The sequence below is a fragment of the Psittacula echo genome, assembly GCF_963264785.1.
Source record: "Psittacula echo genome assembly, chromosome: 5".
Classification (NCBI taxonomy): Eukaryota; Metazoa; Chordata; class Aves; order Psittaciformes; family Psittacidae; genus Psittacula; species Psittacula echo.
In genome coordinates this window covers 76,243,829-76,262,858 of record NC_137739.1, presented here as the reverse complement: position 1 = coordinate 76,262,858, position 19,030 = coordinate 76,243,829, and the positions used below count along the sequence as shown (strand labels likewise).

The 19,030-nt window shown below is 42.7% G+C and overlaps 1 protein-coding gene across 2 annotated transcripts in view; it reads left to right on the top strand.

Annotated features, from left to right (window-relative positions):
* MDGA2 (MAM domain containing glycosylphosphatidylinositol anchor 2) overlaps positions 1-19,030 on the top strand; it is a 378,834-nt gene that overhangs the window by 356,176 nt on the left and 3,628 nt on the right. For both annotated transcript variants that reach the window (XM_080619512.1, XM_080619511.1), the window contains exons 13-15: positions 4,304-4,459; positions 5,567-5,725; positions 15,260-15,390. In XM_080619512.1, the coding sequence (XP_080475638.1) occupies positions 4,304-4,459; positions 5,567-5,725; positions 15,260-15,390 (446 nt within the window). The remainder of the gene's footprint in view (positions 1-4,303; positions 4,460-5,566; positions 5,726-15,259; positions 15,391-19,030) is intronic.

The window sequence follows — 19,030 nt, the reverse complement described above, 5'->3', positions numbered from 1 at the left end:
TCACAAACAGGAGGCTGGTTCCTACTTTTGTCATGTCCCAGTAAAACCACCCTATTCCTAACAGTCCCCACATCTATCTACTTCATCTTTTTCTTCCACACCACAGCGAATGCTTGTTTTTCTGTCACAACATATTCTGACATTCCTCTTGCTTTTAATAACACATGCTAAAAATATTCCTGTGCAGGGAATGGGATTCAGTCTGACATTATTGTTGATGTCACACAGCCATAACCAGGCAGAAAAACAGTGCTGGGCTGTACCAGCAGCCTCTTTCTCCAACTGTCACACATGATGGCTAAGCCTTTCTGTAAATCTTAAATTTATTTGCAGAAGATCTTGTACAATGCATTAATAATCAATCAGAAGTTAGTTCAAAGCTCACAGGAGCTGAAGGAACCATTCCCATTGATTTAAATGAGCAGTACATGAGACCCTTGCTAATTAATATACTAAATATATACTCTGTGATATTAAGAATAAAATGCATTGCAATCCCAAGTGCTTCACAGTGTAGCCCTCTATGATTTTAAGATCTGAAACTGTCTCATTTTCAAAATGTCTCTGTAGCTCTACTAGGCACATGGTAGAGTGCAGGTGGCATCTAAATGGCCCTTGCAATAGCGAGTGTGTTAGGGATCAAGTGAGAGAGGACATTTCTGCCAGCCTGTCCACTGTTTCCTTCATATGCTTTCTAGGTCTGCCTCTCTCCACACTGGTGGTGATGGGAAGGTTGCCCACCAGAACTATAGGGTGCCCAGTATAACTTCTTTCAGATGACCAAAGAGATGGCAAAATTTTGGTTTGCTTTTTTCCTCCAACAATTCCTTGAGTGAAATCCATTGACAGGGAAGAAATCTTGATCTGCAAATGGGTTCAAACCTGTAAGCTGGAGAAGATAAATTCTGTCTCCCGTAACGAATTCAATCTCATCATTGTCCGTGCTTTCTACAAAAGTTCTAGTGTTCTTTTTTAAACCTGTTCGTTTCAGTTTCAATTTTATTTACACCTTTGTGAATGAAGAGCTGTTTTCAACTGGGGACAAGGTATCTGTCTGCAAACTGAAATCTCATTCTTCCTACCTCTGTTCTGGAATAATCACATTGCATAAATCCTTCCTTTTTGAGAAATTTCTACAATACTTAAGTAAGTAGCATCAAATGACTTAAAAACTGAGATGCAGCCTCAGATTTACATTTTGTTTTGTGGCATATAATATAAACCATTTAATGTAAACCATAGGGATTTCATATAAGTTGGTGCAACTAGATGTTACACCTGAATAATACAAGAAATTAGATGTTAGTTATATTCAACTTGAACTTTGTGGAAATAGATGGCAAAAATTAATATTACAATGAAGTGTGTTTCGCCTTGAGAATAGTTACAGGGTTTGCCCTAATTGGGGCAAAGGAATTATTAATAACTTGAATCCACCTCCACAGCTGGCACCTGTTTTAACAAAAATTGACCACTATCTTTAATATTAATTAGCACCATTGTTAGTGTTTTCAACAAACCGTAGTGGTCTGATTGATGTCACAAGCTGGAGCACCCGTGTGTGCTTGGGCAAGGGCTGGCTGTGCCTCCTGCACTCAGTGTGCTCCATTTCTGAACAGGTCAAGGCCATCCAGATCTATTTAAATTCTTCTGCTTCTTGCATAAGAAATGTACTGAGCTAATCCTGGGGAACTATTTCTGATTTTTATGCTTCTTCCATTTTTTAAGAAGTGTTCAGTGCCAAAAATATTTAACACTAACCTTTTCCAATGTATAACAAATAGAGAAGTCCTATACGATACCAGTGTTTTCCTATTAAAAAAATGACAAACTTTTACTATTCTCTTTTTTTTTTTTTTTTTTTTAACTTGAAGAAAACTTTTGTTCTGCTGATGTGGAATTTCTTAATGAAGCTCTGAGGGCATGATGTGACATGCAAATGCAGTGTTCAAGCTACTGGAGGAGCAGTGTTAGAAACTGCTGAATGACTGAAAATGCTTTGTGTTAGTTCACTTTGATGCAGGACTGGGTCTGGTAGTCAGAACTTTTCTTCTTAAGTTACTGGTTTGCCTATTAATTTTATCACACTGTGTAGAAGCTGCACCATTTTTCCTTATAGGAAGGACTTGCATAAGTGGAGATGGAAGCCAGATACACAAAATACAGTGTAAACCAAGTGAATTTGGAGCTAAAGTCATGTAAAAGGTATTGGAGATGAGAGGCACAGCTGGTATTTTGTTCAGAGTACTTCATTCGAGTGCTTGTATCTTTCAAGAGCTTTGGGTCTTTGCATTCCCTTCCTGATCTTTGGGATAGAGATGGACATGTCAGTCTGCATCTATTCACTTGCTTCTCTCTCGAAGCATTTTGGATGTAATCTGCCCATGTGTATTCCTTATGTCCTTGTCTTTTGATTCGCTTGTCTCTCAGGAAGAGCCACAGTCAGGCCTCTACTTCTCTGCAGTGCAGGTGATGGTGCTTACACACTGAATGATTGTCTATATTGCCAATTTTTCATCATTCAAAATCCAGGATTCAGAAGACCTTGCTTCCAGAACCAAACCAAAGTGCAGGGTCCTGAAACTGGCATCCCATCATGCCACTGGTTGTCAGTTATGTTTGCCAGTTAAGGAACTGTGCTTATGGAAATTAATTTTCCTGGAGTATCTAATGAAGTTGATGGATTTACTGAGAAAACAGGTCAATTTGCCTGAGGTGCTAATAGCCAAGGAAGTTCCTGTGGATTGCAGTTTTGTGTTAAATGGGCTTTATAGAATGGTGTTTGTTTCATGCTGACTGTTGTGGAGAGGGTTGTTTGTGTTGTTCTTCAGACAGGCAGAAAGCAGAATGAGGAAGACTTGGAAATCACTCCTACTGCACCTTGTGGTTTGGAATGAATTTTTCAAGCCTGCTTTTTGAGTCTGCAGTATTACCTGATTTTAAATAAGCTTCAGACCAGCATCCTTGCTAAGCAGTACATATCCAAGCTAAGCTCCAGGTCCCTCTGTTTTCACTGATTTACAGTGAAGCTCCAGTGGCTTAAGTGGATTTATAGTTCACCAAACCCCCAAAACTGCAAACGTTTATATACCTTCTCAATTTAGCCATGATGCCTGCTGTTCCTCATAACAATGAATATAAATTGCACCCCTATAAAGAAGGCTGTAGCTGACACAGTGTGCAGAGAGCTACGTTCTCCCTAGAGAAGAGAGATTTGCTTGTTTTCTCAGATAAATCAATTGACTTTGCTGGAAGAGTAAACTCAGCAGGAACTGATGGTGTGCATAAAATTAAGCTTTTGCACACTTTACTACATGAAGCCTTATTCTGTTCTGATGAAAACTGAACCTTGAAGTTTTGGTTTATTTTGGTTCCTAAATCTCTGGCAGTAGGACTTTCTCATCCCATTATAACCCGGAGGGTAGGATCTGTGGACTGGTATGTCTCACAGACCTGTGTTTCACAAAGAAGAGGATCTCGTTAATTCTCTCTGGGGTTCTTGGCATTTTTATTCTTTAGACCCAAGCTTTTACCACTTGACCTCAACTACGTAACAGATATCTTGGTGGAAGTCTAGGAGATGTCTTCAAGACTTACACAGTCACCTGTCCTGTCCTGCCCAGATAGGTTCAGATAGACCTAAACCTTCCTCCCAGTTATTTGGTTATTATAATCCAGTGACTGGGGCTCAGTGCTCTTCCTAAGCAATCTATTCATATGCTTCACTGCCCTGATTTTTAGAGATTTTCCTCATGTCTACCCTAAAGCTCCTTTGCTCTCATTTTAGCCATGAATTGCTCTCCCATCTCTGTTGAAAACCAAGAATAGTTTAGGAGATGTCATTTGGAGATAATGTTTTTATTTTGAAAAGTTTCTGTCTACTTTTCCCTGATGTTCTTATCCCTAAACCAAAATCACCCACTTCTCACTTTTATTTCCCACAGTTCATGTTTTAAGGAGATGCTGCCTTCTCAGTTTTTTAGAAATGCTAGATGAGTAAGAAAAGACAGAGTCTCTAAGGACAATTGTATACATCTGAATATGTGAGGAAGAGTTATACAATAGATTTGAATATAATTTTAAGTAACACCAATTAATGACCATGACTTTTTCATTGAGGTTACTGCAAAAGAAAACACTAAACACTAGAAACTGATGTAAAATAAATGTATGTCTATTTTCCAGTGCTGTTAATAACCGTCATTGTACAATTTGTTTATTATAATTGACAAGTACTTTGACAAACAAGCATAGGAAGAATAACCTCAGCCGCTAAATTTCTGCTTATTTGCTGCATTGGCAGGAGAGTTCCACTGCGGGTTTGAGGATGGTAACATTTGCCTTTTCACTCAAGATGATACAGACAATTTTGACTGGACAAAACAAAGCACTGCCACTAGAGACACAAAATACACTCCGAACACTGGGCCAAATGCAGATCGGACTGGCTCCAAGGAAGGTAAGCTCCAGCCATGTGCGGGGTCCCTGGCACTGGTGTGTCTGCTCCACCAGGGTGAGGGACCTGTCCAGGACAGCCCATTCAGCCAGCTACATTGACTTTCCTGATCATACCAAGAATAAGCATACTTCAAGGACTTCTAAAAGAAATTGTCATGTGGCTTGTCCCAAAGCACGACCCACTAATGGTGCAATTAACCATCTTGCATTGTTTCTGTTGTGCCATTTTCAAAGCGATTGCTTTCACATTACAGTCTAGTGGGGAAATATTCTGGCACATCTTGACATATTCTTCTGGTTTATGTCATTTAAATTCTAACTTGGACTCTCTCAGACTGTCACAATGAGATTTTTTGGGGTTTTTTTGCCCAGTTTTTACTTTGGATGTTGCTAAAATGTGTAATTTTCAATCTGCTTCCCCAGTTAACAGAAGCATGCCATCTTGACTGCAGTGTATATTTGCATTTGAAAAGTCAGACATATTGGACTGAATTTATCAAGTACTGCAGTAACTTATGCTATTTTATTGTATGTCTTCTGCTTGCACTACCAAAGGGGAAAAAAAAACCATACTGCATTGTATTTGCTTGGTTGAATCAAGTAAATCCTCTCTGTTGTTGGCACAGTCTAGGATCAGAATAAATGAAACGTCTTCTTTTGTGAAAATGAACTTTTGATCATCTGATCGACATAGACAGTTGAAAATGTTCTGTGAAAGGTTTCCATCAAGATATTTTCCCTTTATTTTACAAGTCATCCCCGCTCAGTGTTTATAGGAACAAATTGAAACCTTGAGACTGAAGTCTGAACCCCATCATAAAGATTTTCTTCTTTTCTTGTGCATATACAATGTTACATTGATTTTAAGTTGTTTACAAGTATTGACCTGCTAGCCCTGATTATGTTCTTGGTATAAAACATGTCTTTGAAGTAGTTATGGAAAGCACATGGACTTAATGCAGAAGAAATACGTCCCAGAAACCATGGTGATGTCAGATGCATGTGAAAAATGAATCAAGATGCTTGACAGTCCTGGTGTCTTCCTGCATGTATATGTGTTGGGTTTTGAAGACTGCAACCTAATGATTTCCATTTGGACTTCCTCTAGGTTTCTACATGTACATTGAGACATCACGCCCCAGGCTGGAAGGAGAAAAGGCCAGACTTGTTAGTCCTGTTTTCAGTGTCGCTCCAAAAAATCCTTACGGAGCTACAAACACAGCCTATTGTTTTAGCTTCTACTATCACATGTATGGACAGCACATAGGTGAGAGAAAGCCAATGACCTTATCTTTTCACTTTGGGAAAAATAGAAAGAAAAATGTCCACTTGTGTGAAAGAAAAGCTTGGGAGGACTGCCAACACCTGCAAGGGCCAGTTGCAACCAAAGCTAGCAAGATGGGTGCTTGACAGCATCCAAATTGCTGTAAAACTGTTTTCCACTAATCAGCACACTGGCGAAGCCTTTCTTGCACCTAGGAGGCGTTTCATACATGCGTGAGGTTTTGAATAGATGTTGCAGGTGGAGCGATGCACTTCAGTCATGAGAGAGAAGTAGTAGTATGTTTATTGATATAAAATAGTGATTTAGCAAAGTTTCCTAGTAAATGCAACAGTGGTTTAATGAGATTCGATGGCAAGGTGCACTTGAGTATTTACTGCATAGAGGACGGGATCAGACCCTCCTGTTGGGTCATGAGGTTCAGAAAGGACGTCCTTGTGTTCTAAAACTCTTCTCAGAGAGGAGCTGAGGTGTGGCTGGATCCAAACTTAGTCCCACTTGTGGTCAGCAGTTTATGTCTAAAGGATTATAGCTGCACAATCAGTCTTTTATATCACCTTGCTAAGATCAAAGTTCAGCATGCTGCCAATCACTTACCAAGGATCTATTGTGGCCAAGAATCTCTCAGTCTCGAGGAGTAACCTCCAGAGGCATTCCTGTGCCAGTGGGGATCCTGGTGTGCAGCCACTGCCACGCAGGAGAGCACCATGAGCTCTGGGGTGCCCATGGGTTATGGAGTGAGATCAGTGACCCGCAGTCATATTTGCATACCAATTAAATATGTTCGTTTCTTCCACACTTGGCTTGAGTTGGACCTTGACCAGCATTATGGTTAGGAGGGCGCATGTTGCTCAAATTAGCCCTCAGCTATTGTGTTGCTCTATGTCTTTCCTGGATCCACTTTGTTTGGGTCAGCCAGGTGCAACCATCATGACCAGACACATCCATTATGACTGCCACTGTTAGTTATGACTTTACAGGAAATAAAGGTCAGATTGTGGGACAGCACACTGCCACAGCAGGGGACTTTATAGTTTGAAAATGGAAAAGGTGATATTTTCAAGGACTTTACCTGATACTAACACTGTTTTGAATCACTAGATTCAGGATCAAGCAATTAGCAGCAGCACTACTCATGTGCTGGCAGCTGGGGCAGCACAGTCTGCGTGCAATGCAGCAGCACACAGTTCCTTTGTAAAAGTCATGAACGATTTGCTCACAGGCTGTAGGGCATATACTTGCAAGATGTATCTGTACCTTTATTTTTAGTCATAGCTCTTTCAACGCAAATGTTTAATTTCTTTGTGTTGTGTGAAAAAAAGGTGTGGGAATATATGAAAGGATAACTGATAGACAGCCAATTTTTATAAATCCTGTAAATCCTTGTGGGGTGCTCAGTTCTTACCAGTGTGTCGGGAGGTTTTCCGGTGCCAAGCTGGCCTGACTTGATGTATTTTTTTATGTATTTCAAGGGCAAGCACATCCTCAGAGTGCATCCTGGTGGTTGCTTCAGAAAACCTTTGCCTGCCCCCAGGAGGAGTTCAGATTTTAAAGAGAACAGACAAGTTCACTTAGGTTTTTGTTAGTTGTGTCTGCACTGTGTGCACATGAATTCAGCCCCAGGTCTAAATTCTCCTGGCTCTGTGTTCCAGAGGGAGCTTGGCTCTTTAGTGGAAGGAAGTGATTCAGCCATGCCACGCTTAGTGCAAAAAAATATAAACTACCCTATAAGGTCATATACCGCACTATTTCTGGTATAGGACAGTGAAGAGTAAAGTTACAAATATAACGGGTCAAAGAGATTTTTCTGGAATACCTTAGGATTGGGATAAAGTATAAGAAAAACAGCCACTGAGGCTGACATCTGTCCACAAGACAGTGACCTCTCATTGTGGAATTCTGTTGTTTTTTTCCTGGGCTACCTTTTCAGCAAGGATCTGTGTCCTTAGCTTTTTGCTGAGGTCACTCTTTCCTGTTTATGTGTAATTTCTTGAATTGACACATATGCTGGTTGATGAAGGAGCTGACACACAGGTGGAGATGGTGACGATGACTAGTGAGCATAGGTTACATTGGATTTGTTCATGGCAATGTGGACACCTAGTTGTCGAAAACCAGAATTGCTCAGTATCACTTTTGTTCCATAATGTTAACAAATATAGTTACCATCATTTTAGCTAATGTTCAAAATGGTCTACTTTTGAATAGCTTTATACGAAATTACGTATTATTCTGTCTTTGAAGAGCAAACTGGCAGAAAAATAGTAAATTAATAGCGTCAGCCATGTGTTTGAATGGACACTTATACATGTCTACTAAATTTAAAATTATAATTCCTCAGAGTAACAAAATGTTAGGAAACACATGAGAATGCAACATGCATACAAGAAATAAATTATGAAATCAGCAAATATATGCCATTTGATTTCCCAGGTGTGAACTCTGTCACTGAAATTGTTCACATGAGGATAATGAAGAAAAAAGAAAAACCTAATGAGTGATGAAATTCTAAGACTTCAATGATTTAAGCACATAATTATTGTATGAATAGTCGTATTGATGAGGTAACTGCTTGAATGAGTTTTTTGAAGGTCTGTGTTCTTAAAAATTGCTTTGGGTTAGAAAAGGGGTTATTATAACACAATGATTTGCCCAGACAATGAAACCTTATCATGTGTTTCAAGTGATGTGTTCTTCTGGTAAGGATGGCCACCAGCCTCCTGGGCTGCGTTGGGCAGAGCGTGGCTGGCAGGTCAAGGGAGATGATCTTGCTCCTCTGCTCAGCACCAGAGAGACACATCTGCATGATGGGCCAGTACTTGGCCCCCTACTACGGGAGAGACATGGGATTACTGGAGAGAGTCAGGGGGATCTAATCAATGTTAAATGAATACGTACGTGAAGGGAGAACGTAAAGATCAGAGATGCTCAGGGACAGGACAAGAGGCAAAGGGGCACAAAGTGAAATAGAGGCAAATCTATTAAACATAAGAGTTTTTTTGGTTGGTCTTTTTTTTTTTTTTAAGGTGGTCGAACACTGACAAAGGTTACCCAGAGAGGTTGTGGAGTCCCTGTCCTTGGAGATAGACAAAATCTGACTGCACATGATCCTGGGCATCCTGTTTTAACCTGCCATGCTTTGAGCAGGGTTTGGATGGGATTATCTCTAGATGTACCCCCAACATCAAAAATTCTGTGTGGAATAGTAGATTTAGATTAAATGTTAGGAAGAAATTTTTCCCTGTGAGGGTGGTGAGGTTCCTGGCAGAGGTTGCCCAGAGAAGCTGTGGCTGCCCCATCCCTGGCAGTGTTCAAGGCCAGGTTGGACAGGGCTTGGAGCAACCTGGTCTAGTGAAAGGTGTCCCTGCCCGTGGCACAGCGGATAGAACTGGATGATCTTTAAGGTTCCTTCCAAACAAAACCATTCTGTGATTCTTTTTTATATTTTTTTTCCAGAAAAAACATTTTGTTTTGTTACATTTTGTTTAATTACATTAATCCCTCAGAGAATCATAGAATCATAGAATAGTTAGGGTTGGAAAGGACCTTAAGATCATCTAGTTCCAACCCCCCTGCCATGGGCAGGGACACCCCACAGTAAACCATGTCACTCAAGGCCTCATCCAGATATAGATAGATATCCAGGATAGAGCATTCACAGCCTCCCTGGGCAACCCATTCCAGTGCCTCACCACCCTCTCAGTAAAGAATTTCCTCCTTATATCCAATCTAAACTTCCCCTGTTTAAATTTGAACCCATTACCCCTTGTCCTGTCACTACAGTCCCTGATGAAGGGTCCATCCCCAGCATCCTTGTAGGCCCCCTTCAGATACTGGAAGGCTGCTTTGAGGTCTCCACGCAGCCTTCTCTTCTGCAGGCTGAACAGCCCCAACTTTCTCAGCCTGTCTCCATACGGGAGGTGCTCCAGTCCCCTGATCATCCTCATGACCCTCCTCTGGACTTGTTCCAACAGTTCCATGTCCTTTTTATGTTGAGGACACCAGAACTGCACACAAGACTCCAAGTGAGGTCTCACAAGAGCAGAGTAGAGGGGCAGGATCGCCTCCTTTGACCTGCTGGTCACGCTCCTCTTGATGCAGCCCAGGATACAGTTGGCTTTTTGGGCTGCAAGCGCACACTGAAGCTGGCTCATGTTCATTTTCTCATCGACCAACACCCCCAAGTCCTTCTCTGCAGGGCTGCTCTGAATCTCTTCTCTGCCCAACCTGTAGCCGTGCCTGGGATTGCTGCGACCCAGGGGTAGGACCTTGCACTTGTCATGGTTAAACTTCATCAGGTTGGCATCAGCCCACCTCACAAGTGTGTCAAGGTCCCTCTGGATGGCATCCCTTCCCTCCAGCGTATCAACCAAACCACACAGCTTGGTGTCATCAGCAAACTTGCTGAGGGTGCACTCAATCCCATTGTCCATGTCACCGATGAAGATGTTGAACAAGACCGATCCCAACACTGATCCCTGAGGGACACCACTCATTACCGGTCTCCAGCTGGACATCGAGCCATTGACCACAACTCTTTGCATGCGGCCATCCAGCCAGTTCTTTATCCACCGAGTGGTCCACCAAATCTTATTATTAAAACAGACTGACTGTTCACAAGCTGCTACAAGCCTCGACCCTTCACAGCTGTTCTGGAATTTGCAGCCAACATATAGAAGGTGCTTCTTATACCCATTTGGGAATAAGCACTGCCAGTCAGGGCAGCTATTGGCTGTAATTAGTACTGCCAGCTCATTGACTTCTTCCCAAGAGGAGGATAGGAGCTGCTAACTGAGACTTCATCTGTGATCTCTGTGTTGTAGGATCTCTCTTTTGAACAATGGTGAACTGCTGATTCTTGACCTGACTTCGCTGCAAACTGGAATTGTCTTTCAGGGCAATTTGGCTTTAATAAATTCCGGCCTTTTCCTTCCTTGGATCTGGGGATAGCATGTTCAGAGAAGATGAATGGCCATTAACCTTTGATTTTCCATCCAAAGTGCTGTAGCACTGTGCAGCACACTTTGGTGCATTTACAATGGACTGCTTCATTCTCTCTAGTTATTCGTATCCATAAGTTTTCCAAGTAGTATTAGAGTTATTATTCCCACATCTTAGGGCAAAGTAATTTGTTTTCAGAACAGTTCTGATGCTCATCAAAATGTTTCTGCATTTCTGACATGGTTTTGAAGGATCCTTAATGAAATGAACTATCATCCTGGAATGGTGCTCTGTTGCTGGTGCGGACTGGTCTTGGAGGCTTCGGGGAAAAGATACTTCATCCTCCATTCTTAAAAATTAGTTACCCCAGTGACATCAATTCAAGAATATGCCTGTTGCAATATATGGAAAAAAAAAAAACAGCTTACCAGTTCAGCCAGCTCAGCTTCTGTGACTGCTGTTCAGGTCTTCAGTGTCTCTGGAGAAGAGGCTGAAAATTTCTGTAGTGATAAGGAGAGGTGCTTGGAAATCAATGCAGAGAGCAGAGTACAGATCTGAGATTAGCACTTACGCCTCAGCACAGCTCTGACGAGATAAACAAGGACCTACATCCCATGCCCTGGCAATTAAATTCAGGAAGATAAAGCATTTCTTTACCTGAAATAGATGTCTCTTACTTACAAGTCAGATTGTAATTCTTGACAGATCACACAGAGCTAACTCTGAGACTGCTTGCTGCCAGAGAAACTGTATGTGCTTCATTCCACACCCTTCAAAAGGAGAAGGTAGATTATCCCTGAAGCATAAGAGAAATAGAAGTTCCCATTACTTGATTTGCAGAAAACAATAAGCCATTGTTGGGGAAGAAGAAAATGAAGAGTCACTGCCCTTAATGTGTCTCTATATTGAGACAGAAAGAGGTTGTAGTTCCATTATAGCTGTCACCATCTTTTAAAGCAATCTGTAATTCCGATTTTTCCATCTACACCCCAAAATGGGGTGTTTCTAATTGATGCTTCAAGAGCAATACCTTTGCTTGTCATTAGAGAGCCATCACAAAAAGGAGAAGCAGAACACGCTGTCAGCACACTGTGAAAGCTGTTTGTGCTTGCACAGTGATGAGCTTTGAAATACCACCCTAGTGGTGTAGCTGGTGATGTCCCTGGACTACTCGGGACCCTATTGGCATGATGCTGTCAGAAAGTAAACTTTATTCCTTAATTCACAGTTGTTCCTCCTGCACACTGTTTTTTTCTCCTACTCAAGAGTCAATTCATTACCCATTTGTGTGGAGTTTGGAGTAGTTTGAAACGTTAAGACGAATTCTTGCTGGACATGCCTCAGCGTGAGCCCTGTAACCAACCTGGCCTCCCACACAGCATCAGCTTTGCAAAGGCCATGTAACTTCCAGAATGTTACTGGCAGAATTTCAAGGGTGAGCATGGGTTGCAAGTGCCATTAGTTAAATTTTCAGTGATGTTTCAGGCTGTCGTGTGTGCATATTTAGCAATGAGGATCAGGCAGTTAGATCCATACTAACTAATGTGCTGGGCAACAACTGACCATAGCTAGTACAGTGATGGCTATTCTGTATTTTAAATAAGACATCTATCATTCTGCTATTAATTTGAAGAAATTATGTGACACAGAGAGGCTGAGGATGCTGTGAACAGTCTTAAATCTTTGTAACTTCAGCAGTGATGCATGCTTTTAATACCTGTCGTGGTTTTAAGCCCAGGCTGTAAATTAGAACTACACAGTCTACTCCCTCCCCACCTTCCTTCCCTCCGCTCCTGGAGGGACAGGGAGGAGAATCGAAAGAATGCAACTCCCACGGGTTGAGATAAGAACAGTTTAGTAACTAAGTTATAACACAAATCACTACTGCTATCACCAATAATAATAATGATAAAGGAAATAACAAGGGAAGAGAATACAACCGCTCACCGACCGGTACCTCGCCCCCACCCCGCCGTAATCCAGCCCTTCCGGGAACTCTCAGTTCTACCTCCTCCTCTGGTGACATTCCAAAATCTAATTTAAACGTGAGATAGTTCATGCAGTAGCCCTTGGACCAGTCCGAACCGGGCCAGATGTAAAAAATGTACTGTACACTGCAGCTGGGGAGAATGGTCCTACCTGGAGCCTCTGGCAGAAAGCTCCAGGGGAGACTCGAGGTCGACCCCTTGGCTTTTGGAGTCGGGGATACAAAGGATCTGAGGCCAGCTATACCCCAACTGAGAAAGAGATACTGGCAGCCTATGAAGGGGTTCGAGCTGCTTCGGAGGTGATTGGCACTGAAGCACAGCTCCTCCTGGCACCCCGGTTGCCTGTGCTGGCCTGGATGTTCAAAGGCAGGGTCTCCTCTACACATCATGCAACCGATGCTACATGGAGTAAATGGGCTGCACTAATTACACAACGAGCTCGAATAGAAAATCCCAGTCGTCCAGGCATTCTAGAAGTCATCATGGACTGGCCAGAGGGCAAAGATTTTGGAATGTCACCAGAGGAGGAGGTAGAACTGAGAGTGCCTGGAAGGGCTGGATTACGGCGGGGTGGGGGTGAGGTACCGGTCAGTGAGCGGTTGTATTCTCTTCCCTTGTTATTTCCTTTATCATTATTATTATTGGTGGTAACAGTAGTGATTTGTGTTATACCTTAGTTATTAAACTGTTCTTATCTCAACTCGTGGGAGTTGCATTCTTTCGATTCTCCTCCCTGTACCTCCAGAAGCGGAGGGAAGGAAGGTGGGGGGGGAAGTAGACTGCGTGGTTCTAATTTACGGCCTGGGCTTAAACCACGACAATGCCTGAATTACTCAGTTATTCCAAACAGCCCGTTGATATGGGCTATGTCAGCCTGCACAAACAGGTGGAACAATTAGCCAGCAAGTCATCTTCTTGATATGGGCATTGCTTTTTGTCTTTTAGAAAAATAACATTATATGTAACTCTACCTTATAATTTTAGGTAGCCTTGTCTGATAGCCTGCTCTTTTTTTCAAACTACAGACCCAGTAGAAAAAGTCTTGGAGAGCAGCAGGTGGGAAGGAAGGGAGAACTGTTGTAGCTGACTAATACAAACCTTGCCCAAGAGCTGTTGTTGCTGTTTGGAAGAGGTCTGAGGCTGAGCAGCCACTTGGTGTGAGCAGCCCTGCATAGGCCTGCAACATATTACTGGGCTGGGCTGCAGGGCTGCTGCCAGAAACCCTCACATTTCTCTGCTTGCAAACCTTAACCTTGTTTCAGGTCTCTTTGTCTTACCCAGTAGCGCATGAAGGCAGAGACCTGTTAAAAGCCAGGTTTCCTTTGTGCTGTTTCTGCACCTTCCTTTTCATTTTGGAAACTAAAAAGCTGCAGCAGGAGGCAGGTGGGAGACATGGTGCTGCCCAGTCACTCTGGCAAGCATCGCTCCCCCCACCTCCATCAATGATGATGTATAGACTCATTCTGGGAACCCTGGTGAAATAGCCGTGATGAGAATATTTGCTGCTCCATTACACAGTTAGCCTTATGTTTTTCAAGGCAGTGAGTTTTGCTACTGCTAGAAATAAGAACTTTTTATTAGCAGGAGCTGAGTCACTGTGCAGCTGTCTCAGATCTGAGAGGTTTCATTGCAGATATAATTTGTATGAGCTTCCCAGCTGGCATGCCTAACACCCTAAAAAAACAGTAATCTTGTGTGAACTTGACCCTGAACTTTCTCAAATGAAGGCAAACGCAGTAGTTTACATAGTACAAAGAGACACCACTGCCCCACACATCTGCAGATAACAGTGGTGGGCAAGAAGGAACAAAATTGCCAAACTATGTGAATTACTGAACCCTGATAAATGAAGTCAATGCATTTGCTGTCTCCTGGTGCACCTAGACAGTCTGGTTCATGGTCTGAGACAGGGAGGATAACCAGAGAGAAGGGCTGCTGAATGCAAATGATCTGTTACCTGTTGCAAATAGTGTCTATGCTTAAACCAGTAACATAATGGTCAGCAGTGGGGAAGGACCCAGATTTGGGGGGGAGAAGTTTCTCCACAGTGGGGGACTTTACTGAGGTTATTTCATCTCAGAGGATTATGTTTGTCCTTCAAAAATACTCCTTAGCAGGAGTAACAGCATCACATCTATCTCTGAGATAGATTTACCAGGCGTTATGGCACTCTATTAGTTAAATGATGTACAGAATAAACAAGAGCTTGGACAGTCTTCATAAACCAGAGCTACGCATAAAGCAACCGAGTTGCTCATTTATCCTTGGATAAAGAGGTTATAAATGCTTTGTTTGTATTAAAGCACAGCAAACTCCTTTTTACCCATCTCACCCTGGTGCAACTGCCTGGCCCGCAGCAGGGAAAGGGACTTCAGTTTCCCTCCACTGTGTATTTACATCACCAGTTCACAGTGTTCCCAAATTTAAAAGTTTCTGAATTTACAAAACTCCTCACATGCACTCACACCTCGCAGAGGCCCATGCGAAATGGGAAGGGGGGGGTGAGCAGGGTACTCACTGCTGTACCCAGCCCATTATCTCTGCTCCACCAGAGAGCCTAACCGATTCCAGTTCTCCACCTCTCTTGCAGGAAGCTTGAATGTTTACCTGAGGTTGAAAGGCCAGACCGCGATAGAGAACCCATTGTGGTCTTCAAGTGGAAATAAGGGACAGCACTGGAACCAAGCCCGCGTTAATATAAACCCCCCAACTTCATTTCAGGTAATGGCTTGTGCATTGCACACCGTGAATGGGAGTATTCGGTTTTCAGAGGGGGGGCTTGTGTATGCTGACCCTTTCCTTCTAACATACAATTTCACAGCTTCATTTGAGCTCCAAAAGCTGCTTTATGGACAGATAATTGCTTTCTTTGCTTTAAATAGGTAAGCACCATAGCGCTTAATAATGCACACTTTAATAGCAGAACAGCAGCTGTTTGCTTGAAGACAAAATTTCTTTCAGTTTTCAGGAGATGCTGGGAGCTGATATAAAACTTCTTTTGTTTCAGATTAGCAACTGCAATACAAAATTACTTCTTGTGAAAAAAATATCTAGGGTCCATGGTACAGTGTGTTAGAGATCTCTTGAAATACATGCAGAAAAAGGAATGATCTCAGAGTCTCTGCTGAAAGGTCCCAAAGCAGCAGCTGTGCTTGCACAGAGCTACTGCTATGGCAGAGCTGCACACCTCATTCACTAGGCACGTGGAAGTTACAACAGGCTTTCACACATTCCGGTTTTGGTTTGACAGTGAAAGGCTGATAGACTATTACAGGCAGATCTCATTCACACGGTGAGCTGTTTGGAACTGGAACAGACCCAAAAAGGCAGCTGCCACAAGCAAGCCCTCATGTGTTTGAGGCTGGGAATGTTATTATGGAAGATGGGAGTCATGGGCTGTGCCCTGCAGTGCAGTGTTCTCCAGGCTCCTTTGTCTCTGCTCTGTAACCTTCAGATTTCCCCGGGAGATACCAGCTTTTGGGAAAAAGAATCATTCAGTGCAAGTCAAAACTGCTGTCTTAAACGTGCAGATTGGGATTCACTTTATGGGTAATTACTGATCCTAACCCTTCTTTTTGATTTCTATGCATGATAGGCAACGACAAGAGAAAAGATTGGGCATATGTGATCGCAGAAGCATTGCACAGAGGGAAGTAAGAGGAAAATGGAAGAGATATGCAAAGTATAGCATTACATGATGTTTGAGTGGAACAAAGTGGCAGAACTGGAGAGGAAGAGTGCACAGAAGATAGATAAGAGTGTTCAAGTGCACACAGAGCATGGGGCCAAGTACTAAGGAGCTGATGAGAGTGTGTGAGTGAAGTCAGAATAAATACAAAAAGTCTGGACAGTAAAGGAGAGAGTAATGATTTAGCATGTGAACATAATAAATGTTCTGGTAAAGGGAAAGAAGAGACACCTGGGGAAGCTGAAGCCAGTGTGATCACAGCTGTGTCTGAGAGGGATTCCTGAGATCTGAGACAGGCTTAAGCAGAAGGGAAGGACAAGAACATCAGCTCTGGGCACAGAGATGCAAAGGATTTGGTACCAGCAATGCAGAGGAGCAGAGGAAGGTGGTGGGGTACAAACCTGGGGTCACCTCTCCAGCACTGAGAGGAGGAAGTCATAGGTTTAGATGGAAGAGCAAGCTGGGGTGCCTGCGTTACTCAGCCATCTGGGGTGAGGCAATATCAGAGCAGCCAGAGTCCACAGATCACAGCTTCTGGTACCCAGGCTGCTGCTTCCACCATGGAGTCTGAGCACCAGCCCTTGCACGGGGCCCTGTTGCTTTCTGAAGAGTTACAGGAGTCACTTCTGCTCCTGGCGCACCTTGCTCATACCGTTCTAAAACCATATTCACTGGTGCCACTAGCTGGTACACAAAATGGGAGCTTCTCTATGTGGCTGTTTTTCACTTTTTACATTGCTGTGTTTAAAGGCTTATGCATAAAATGAGTGTAAAGCCATGAAGTTCTGTATAAATATGACAAATAAATGTCAGAATGGCTGGAAGCTTAAATTACTTTTTTAGGAGCTCTTGCATCAAGCAAACTATTTTCTATTTAGGAGTCTTAAGTAGCAAAGAATAGAAACCTCCCAGTTAAGTTTAAGGAGAGTGAATTGAAGTTAATCTTTACAGTAAAACAGTACACTGCCACCGAAATTAAAACTTTTTACAGGTCAATTTATATGGGTAAATTGCAGCCTAGACTTTATACCTTCCCAGTCCCTGTGGTATATAACAAAGCTTCTGTCATGAACTGAGAGGACTACAGCGCTTTGAATCAGAAAAAGTATTGCATACAAGTTTTCTCAGTAAGATAGTTACTAAGTATTTTTAAAGAATAAACACACAAAAAAGAGAACATGTGGAGCATACATGGCATGCTCTCATCTAGAAGGGGTCAATTTTAGTTCAGATTTGAGCAGGAGCACTGCCACTGCCCTTAGCTATATTCTCGACACCTTGTGTCAAAGATGGTTTTTGGCGAAAGAGGGACTAGTCTGTCCTTAAGTAAATGAGCCTGCTGGACCACTGAGATTTTCATCCCCCAGTAGTAAGCCTAAGGGGCTTATACCCTTGTCATCACACTGTCCAGAAGGGGACAATCATGGAGGCTCCTTTCTACTTCAGCCTGGAGTAGAGGAGGCTCTGGGGATTCCTTATAAAGAGTCTTCCAGTGCCTGAAGGGACTGACAAGAAAGCTGGACAGGAACTTTTGACAAGGATAGGTAGTGATAGGACAAGAGAGAATGGCTTTAAACTGACAGAGGGGAGACTGATATTAGATATTAGGAATAAATTCTTCCCAGTGAGGGTAGTGAGGCACTGGCACAGGTTGCTCAAAGAAGCTGTGGCTGCCCCATCCCTTGCAGTGTTAAAGGCCAGGTTGGACAGGGCTTTGAGCAACCTGGTCTGGTGGAAGGTGTCCCTTGCCCATGGCAGGGGGGTTGAAACTGGATGAGCTTTAAGGTCCTTTCCAACACAAACTATTCTATAAATCTACAATTATGTGGTCATTAGGAGACTGGTTAAGAAGGTAAAATCTGTCTGAAATCCTGCTGAAGAAGCACAAGCTAAATCCTCCAGAGACACTTAGGATAACTCTGGAGGCACTATCGGGGTTTATTTCCATTTCCCCTGTTAAGAGAGCAAAGTGGCCTTTGCTGTACTATTCTTCAGCTAAATGCAGTATTTTTAACAACAGCTTTGTAAAGTCATGACATGCAGATAATAGGTTTTGCAGGATACTGATAGGGGATTCTGATTATCTGGCACCTCCTGCAAATAGCTGTGAGCTGCAGGCTGGGTTGCACTCCGTGCCTTGCCAACTCTCTCCTGCAGTGATTTGTTCCGAGCATGTAGCCAAGCTGGCTAATAGCAACCCATCTTTGAAGCCCATAAAACACACTGCCAAATGCAGATTTTAATTAAATGCTGGCTGTTGTGTTTGTATAGAGTCCTTTTGTCTAGAAACAGTGTTTTTCAGTATCAGGAAAGATTTTACTTTAAACTCTGTTGACTGGTTACATGCCTGCTGCCCAGGAGCAGGAGAGCAACTTCTACTTTGTGGGAGAAGACACTTTCCTCCCAAGCTAAATACTGACCATCATCAGGGGCAGAGTCAAAAAATTGTGAGGGATAACTACTTGAGATACTGTTTTCTGACATGGTAAATCATAGAAAAACTTAACCGTTTCCTCAGTCACATTTCCCTGTTACAGTAATTAACCTACAGTGTCACACTTCAGTGAAATGCCAATGGAGTCTCCTGCTCCAAATGCACAGCTTTCATGTTCTTAAATGCTCCCAGCACAGACCTTGCCACCTGGCTTACAACACAAAAGGCAGGCTGTAAAT